The 8,205-nt window shown below is 36.2% G+C and overlaps 1 protein-coding gene across 2 annotated transcripts in view; it reads right to left on the bottom strand.

The window, feature by feature from the left end:
* Positions 1 to 278: 278 nt before the first annotated feature.
* Positions 279 to 8,205, bottom strand: part of CDH12 (cadherin 12) — a gene marked incomplete at both ends in the record, with an annotated part of 182,738 nt that continues 174,811 nt past the window's right edge. For both annotated transcript variants that reach the window (XM_080609777.1, XM_080609778.1), the window contains 3 exons: positions 279 to 778; positions 4,589 to 4,840; positions 7,864 to 7,981. In XM_080609777.1, the coding sequence (XP_080465903.1) occupies positions 279 to 778; positions 4,589 to 4,840; positions 7,864 to 7,981 (870 nt within the window). The remainder of the gene's footprint in view (positions 779 to 4,588; positions 4,841 to 7,863; positions 7,982 to 8,205) is intronic.

Below are 8,205 nucleotides of genomic sequence, written 5' to 3'. Positions count from 1 at the left end.
ATCTTCTTTCTAAGTCAGGTCAGTAAACAGTACCTTGTACGCCTGAGCTTGTCTCAGTGTAATTCCAGAGTAATAAAATAACAACAACAAAAAACTGTGTATATTGCAGGTTTTTTTCATTCCTTTGCAGATCAAACCAAAACTGACAGTATGATAAGTGTAGTAACTTGCTGAAAACAGTTCTTTTATAATCAAACAAATCCTGTCCTATATAAAGCTTAGGTTTATCTTTTAAATTTGTGGTTGCTTTACTTTTTATTTCACTGTTGTAGTCGTACTTAAGTGACTTTGTCAGGGTTATAACTTTCTTCTTCTCCAAACATGTCTGCCAAGATCTTAAAGCGAGGTCCCCAGTCACTCAGATAGTCATAATCCTGATCTGCCTCTGTAGTAAGGGAGTCTATAGAGCTGAGAGACTCTGCAACAGATCCGTTTCCTTCATAAGCATAAGTTGCCAAGGAGTCATAAGGGGGTGCAGTTGGATCTACATCATTTTCCTGTAGCCTTTGATTAATGAAATCTCTTATGTCTGTGTTGTCCTCAACTAGTGGTCTATGACGTGAAAAACGCAAGGTGTCCGGTTTTATGTCCCTGCGTATTTTGTTATCTTCAATCACTTTGGGATTCCTCAGGGCACCTATGTCGAAAGCCTGGGTGTCCTCTTCTCCACCTCCTTCATCATCATAATGGATAACATTATCTCTGATGTCTTCTTTAGAGGTCATCAAGGTGTCCTTTTTCTTCTGCCTCCGTAGCGCTACATACAGTACCACAATAACTGTAACGAGAGAAAATGGAAGTTAAAACATGCACAGAAATAATTAGGTACTCGACATATCATTATTTCTTCCTTTGAAAGCTGCAAGCAATCAAAGGGTCATTTTTACTTAGACAATATGATCCTACTATTCTTTTAAAAATAGATGTGCTCTAGCCAATGAAAAGTCATTTGCTGTTTGATGTGTGAGTCTAACTTTCCTTACTGCCTGCTGTGCTGCCAAAGGAAGTAACAAATAATTTTCTTACTGGCCTGCTTTGCAGACAAGTAAGATTGGACACGCCTTCAGCTTTTTAGTTGAGAGACAGAGATGGGATTTCCTTTCAAAAAATCTACCACAGTAAAATAGAAAAAAAATTCCCAGATTTCTACATTGCAGACAAAAAAGCCCCACAGTATTAAAGAAAAAAAAAATGGAATCTTTGAAATGGAGAAAAAATAATCCCACTTCAACTTTTCATACACTTCAGTCTCTTCAGGGGTCTGCTTTGAAAAATCCCATGGATATAGTTCTGGAGTGAAAAGGGATCCAGGAGAGTTGGTTGATTTTCAAGTATCACCTCCTCCAATATCAACAGTGGTCCAATCCCATTAGCAGGAAATCAAGCAAAAGCAACAGAAGGCCTGCATAGATGAATGAGTTCATGACTAAACTCAGAGGTAAAAAGAAAAAGGTATATAAGAGGTGAAAACAGAAACAGGTGAGCCAGGAGGAATATACAGTGACTATCTGAACACACAAGGATGCAGACAGTAAAGTCAAAGCACATCTGATGATGAATCTCACAAGGGACAGGAAAGGCAACAAAAAAGGCCTGTACAAGTATGACAGCAACAAAAGAAGTAAAGAAAATATGGTTTCACTGCTGAATGTGGCAGAGGACCTATTGACAAAGGACACAGAAAAGGCCAACCTACTCAGTGGCTTTTTTGCCTCTCTGTTTGTAAGGTTGTCCTTCAGGAATCTCAGGTCCTGAGACCATAGAGAAAGTCTGGAAAAAGAAAGACTTATCCTTGTTGGAAGAGGATCAGGTCTGGGGAACTGGACACATGAGTACATGGGATCTGATGGGATACACACAGGTGGTGAGTCAGGTGGCTGACATCACTGTGAGGCTGCTTGCAATAATAATTGAAAGGAGATGGGGACTGGCAGAAGTTTCTGAGGACTGGAGCAAGTGCCACTCCTATTTTCAAGAAGGACAAGAATGGGCTAGGTAACTACAGGCCAGTCAGCCTCATCTTGATCCTTAACAAAAGGATAGAGCAAATTGTTCTAAAAACCACTTTCAAACATATCAAGAGCAAGAAGGAGATTATGAGTAGTCACCATGGATTTACAAGCATGAAATTGTGCTTAACTCACCAGATAGATAGCCTTCTACAATGAAATGACTGGCAGATGAAGGCAGAAAAGTACATTAATTTTATCCTAACTTCAGCAAAGCTACTATGTGATCTTCAGAGGTGCTTTCCAACTGTGATTTTGTGATTCTATGTAACATAGAATTTTACATATTGGTTTTATTACAAATGGTAAATCAATGGCAATCAGCTTATGGGTTTCTTTCAAATTTTTTTTTTTTTTTTAGAGATGTATTTCATTGAATGCAAAATACGCTTGTAGTAAACTGGCCTTTTTGTTATTTTTAATTCCCTAGCTGCCTTTGGTAGAAATAACAGTGTTCTAAGTGCTACTGGTAAAGTGACATAATAATGAATACAGGAGTTGCAATGATTATAAATCCATGGTCAGACTTGTGTGGTCTAAAATAACTCCTGATTCTGGTTATACATTGTCTGTCTTTTGTGTAGAAATGAGCTCGATGAGAATGACTTCACCTACAATTTTAATGAATTTATGTCAGACCAGGTTCACAGTAAGAAATGAAAATCCAGAAGCAGTTTTAAATTGATCAATGGAATAGTAAGGAGAACATCTGGATGTAAGATAAATACCATTCTCTTAGGTTACGTACAGCACTAGATATCTCATTATTTATACATTAGTTTTTCTGAGTAATATTGACAGGTTGATTGGAATGAAGCTGTTATTAAAGGACCAAACCTTCTTTTCTAAATATAATCTCAGTAATTCAGTCTGTCATTCTGTGCAAATCAGGAATTAAAATATTTTCATTAGTTTTGTATATGCCAAGAGAATCAATCAGCAGCAGAGCTGGTAGGGAGTCCTTTGAATCAATTGTTTTTAATTGAATATGCCGGGTTTATAAAATAAAATTGTATTTATTTCAACAAACCATTAGGGAAGCATAAACACGATTCTGTAGAAGACCTCCATGATCACCTAGCAAATCTGGGGGCAATTCAGACTTCCGAGTATTCCTGCTTCCCCAGATACTCTGCTATTTTATATGATCTCTGCACCAAGAGAACCTAGCTCTCTGCTCCGTAGTTCATGCTGTCCAGATCACTGGACGGAAAGGTGGCAACTTGAAAGGCTTTGCAACAGCTATGTCTCTAGGGCTTCTAAGCACTTGGCTGTGTAACAGAGAGGTTAGACATCCTGGGAGCCCTGACTTATGACAGACTCTGACTTACCTCTTCTTGTGAAAATACTTTAAAGCCTTATTCATAATGAAATTTCTTTGATGCTGAGGCTTACTCCTGACTGTTTTTACTCAGGAAACCCCTAAATGTAAAAAAAAAAAGTAGTCCCAAGGAATTATAGTAAAGAGGACAGCATTATTCTCACTTCTGAAAAACTGACCCAAGGTTGTTTTGTTTAAAATTCTTCAAAACTAGTGCATTTGTTATTAATTCCTATTCCATGGGAAGTATGAACATTTGCCATTCTTGTTCTGATTTGAAACATTTTTCTCACAACATAAAATTTTTACACAGAACATAAATTCTGACTTTTACCCACTGCTACTCAGAAGCTATTTATGTAACCCTGAGCCTCTACTTATTTCCTTATGTGGTAAATTACTGTATCCTCCAAATGCAAATAGGTATCCATTTGTTATGATGTCCTGAGTCTGCAGCTGGTTTTGCCTAAGCATTAGACCTTCGTAAGGAGCATGAGATCTACGAAGCCCACTAGTATTAAGAAGCAGCATAGGCTAGCATCTGTAAGAATCAGCCTGCTTTCTGCAACCCACATTGCGCTTGTGTAAGCTACAAATTTGGTTTTATTTTGTTATCAGCTCATTGAGGCTATATTAGAAGTAGGGTGCATGTGAATATTTACTGCTTTGGGCATGCTGTAAATAAGGCAATATTTAAATATAATGTAGATCAAATGATTTACATTACAAATGACAATGACACCTTATGAAATCCAAGTCTGCCTGAAAGTAAAGTGCTCCTGTAAAGTTTTACATGGATTTAGCCAGTCACATTCTACATTACAATTATTTTCTCCTCTCTCATTTCTTTGTTCTTCTTTTACTCAAGTTGGGATGAAGAATTAAATAAAAGCCTTTACTAAGTCCTTACTGCTGTTACTGTCTGTAGGACTTGCCTACCTTAGTAATAATCTGAAAATAGTAACCTTTCAAGAAAGGATTCCAACAGAACTAACTTTCAGAGGAAAAATATGGTTTGGTTTCCACTGAAAACTGGTTCTCTTCATGCAGCGAGAAAAATGGAGGTGTTAGCAGATTCATGGTCATAGTCGGTGCTTTGGGATGTATTTCTAGAAATGTAGAAGCATAAAAGTTCTCAGCAAGTGCCACACATTTTCAATGGCTTTTGTTAAACAACAGATGAAACTAGTAACAACACAAATCAATTCAAAGGTGAATAAGCAGAGTAATGCCTTCACATTGTTTCATGAGAACTAACCTAAAAGTATGACAATACACAACAAGATTGCAATCAGCGCTCCTGTGCTGAGGCCTACTGGTAAGAAGATTGCTTCCACATTGCAGGACTGGATGGTACCATCAGAATCACATCTGCAAACACGGATAGTCAACGTGTTTGTGCTGCTCTGGACAGGGTAACTGCTATCTTCTATTACTATTGGAAGAAAGTACAGCTCTTGCTGCCTTCTGCTGTAACCATTTCTCCTGGTTTCAATCCCAGCTGTGTTGTCTGTAAAACACGACATAGTCATTACAGTATTTTTATTGTGCACTTCAATTCATCATTGTGTTTTGTATCACCTTGAGTAGTAGGCAGCTCTTCCATTTTTGTAACTCAGGGAATTATATACTTTATGTAATTGCCTTGTTTTATCATTACAGAAAGTATTGTATTCTGACTGGTAGAGCTACGTTTTGCAGAGCATTAAACAATATCAATTTATTGCAAATTTGTTAGCTTGACAGCTGAAATTTCAAAGGTGACATAAACCATAATTAAAAAAAAAAAATCATTACAGGTATTAGATTAGGAGGGATATTCAGTTTTTCTTTTCTCACTGTCTCCTTATATCCCAAGTCTGTGGTCCAACGGGCTATGACTGCACATAGATTTAGAATCATGGCTCAATTAATTAATTTCCCTTTAAAACTGAAATAATACACATTGATAAATGCAAACCTCCTTCAACTTTCCTGCCCCACTGAAAATAAGTATAGAAACAAAGTGAGTAATCTATAATCAGTACATTTTACATCAATTAGTCATGGATGCGTTCAGAACTCCTAGAAGTTTTGTTCTGCCATTTCTTCCCAGTAAATGTTCAGTTATTGCTGCATTTCTTGAACCAGCAAGGAAATTATGTGCAGATTAAAAGAACTGCATTGAGAGTAAAACCAAAATGAAATTAGCAGGGAATTAATTAGCTGACAAATCTAAATGAAGGTAGCCTCCAGCAGTCACCATTTTGCCTTCTCACCCATGTTATTTACTATATGTTTAGAAGACATCACTTCTTGTCCATGTTATAACTTTAATCTTTCTAGCTAGGAAACAGAATTCCAAGAAGAGATGAGAGGGCTCTGAATTCCACACTCAAATACTTGTGTCCGGTTCTGATTAAGAACAGTAAGAAGGAACTCTAAGTATCCCAAATCAGATAGATTATGATCAAACACCAATGAGAGAGCACTTAACTGACAAAATGTTTATTTCAGAAGTCTGCTTTTCATCAAATGCAAATATGGACATATCAAGTTTAGTGATATTTAGTTTTGAAAAAGAAAAATATTTCAAAATTGTTTGAATCAAACTAACTTTCATCTTCTGGTTGTTCTTTCTCTCTATGATTAATCATCTGCACTGTATAAAGAGTTTGGAAGTCATCCACCTTAATCTTGTTTCTATTCTTATGTCTATTTCTATTAATAGAACTATTTCATTTTTTTTTTTTCCAAATTGCAATATTGAAGATCACTTTAATACATGTTACAATGCAACCAAGTGACTTTCCATTCTCCTTTGAGAGAATCAGATTGATGTTTAAAGTCTTTGACTTTGAAATACTTTTGTTGCTCTTCAATTGTTTCAGTTATTTAAGGTCCTTTTGAAAATATGGACACAGGCATGTGTTTGAACTCTGCACAGAGCAGCCTGGAGCTGCAGCCTGAAGCTGAGACAGCATCTGGTTCTTCAGCCTGTTGGCAATGAATTCATTTTCAGGATGTGTGTGACAGTTTGGAGAGGAGGAAAGTTCTCTCTCTTACATGAGCAACTGAGTATGCTCAGCAGGGAAGCAGCCCTCTAGAGAGTACAGTGAGACCAGCAATGCAAAAAGAGGAAGGTGAGTTGTTCAGCTGGAAGCACTCCAGCTCTGCCAGGGCCTCACTTCTATTTACAGCTGATGGATTGGCCTCAGTGCTGCTGATGGCATAGTCTAGAAACATAAAATTTCCCTGTGTTTGTGTTTATAGAGACTCCAAATAGCAACCTACAGCTTCTGTCTTCTTTCTGTCGTCAAGTTATATTCTGAAGAAATAAAGAACTTGGAAAAGTTTATTCTACTGAGTTTACTACAAACATATTACACCTGTGGTAATATCACACTACCTATGATTCTTAGCTGCATAGAATAGCAGTGGTTATTAGGCTCCTTGACGTGTTTAAAAATGTTAAATGCCACCTTTACCTGTAAAGGCGTCAATTGTGAACAGTGAACAAGATTGTTTCCTAAAAAAGAAATAAAAATTCCCTGCTTGTTACTAACATAATTGCTAACTCAAAAAATAATTATATGTATGTTTTTAAAAGGTTTCTATAGCGAAAATAGGGTTATGTTATAACAGCTCTAATTTTGTAAATAATTGACCTTCTATCTTTTTGGAAAACAAAAGGCCAATGATATTGAAAATACTGTACAGCGTTTCTGTTTGGACAGGTTTTTCTAATAGCTCTGTAAATCATCAAAAATGAAAAAGTCTTTTATGGTTGGAAAATTTATCTTACTTGTTTTTCAATAGTGTACTTCTTTTTGGTAAGTGTTAAGAAATGCTTTTAAGCATTTAAAATTTTAACTTTTTAATTTTTAACATTTTAACATTTTAATTTTAAACATTTTAACATGTACCACGTATATAGGTACATACACATACAATTTTATTTTTTTTGTGTTTTGTCATTTATCAAATTCGAAAAACAAGGAAGATTGTCAGTTATAACAAAAATTGGCAGAAAAATCAGAGATGTTAAGTATATAAAACACAAATTATTAAGAGTGTTGTGGGATGTTATACTGTTGTGGGATGTTATGCTACAGCAGCATTGTCCATATTCAGAGCTAATTCTTCTGCAGGACTATGCATTCTCCAGAAAGCATCACAGCTGTGTACTTTGAAAAGAGTTAGCAAAGCAATAGTATTTAAACAAGGCAGAAATATTGCCTTGTTTAAAGGTATACCTGCATTGGCATATGAGCTCTTCCTGAGATACTGAATGATAAAAGGAAGAAAATAAAACAGGTAGCAGTGTTTTTGCAGGCCTGTAGAGATATCTCAGCCTTTGGTGTTCTGACAATTCCTGTCCCCTAAAAATGAGAAAGGGTTCAAGACCTGAATTTATATTAACATATGTCCTAGATTAACAATTAGAAATGTCATAAAAAAGTTAGTCTGTAGACATGACTGTAATATAAAGTAATCATATTTGTCATTGTAACCGCAGCCTGCTGCTCTGAGAGATATGGGTAAGCAACTTACTTCTGTAGTCATGGACTGTGAAATTTGGCTTGTTGGAGGCCTCAGGTGACAGTCTGAAGGAAAACCTTTGCCCAGCTGGTGACAAATCTTTGTCTGCTGCGGTGATAATCTGTATCACCTGAAATCAGATTAAGTTTAATCCTGAAGTCAGTTCACTCTTCTAAAAATAATAGTTTTGTAGAAGTGCAAAGTGAACATCAAATGAAACAATGAAAGTGAAATTCTATTGGATTACTCTCATTCTCCTAATATACTGAACAGTGGAGGCTAGAAGTCTGATAAAGTTTCCAGAGAAAGCATGGTGTTTTAGAAAGTCTCACTTTGACATATCTGAAGGAAATA

The sequence above is a fragment of the Psittacula echo genome (assembly GCF_963264785.1).
Source record: "Psittacula echo genome assembly, chromosome: 2".
NCBI lineage: Eukaryota > Metazoa > Chordata > Aves > Psittaciformes > Psittacidae > Psittacula > Psittacula echo.
The sequence above is the reverse complement of the archived record's forward strand: the minus strand, read 5'-3'. Positions and strand labels throughout refer to the sequence as shown.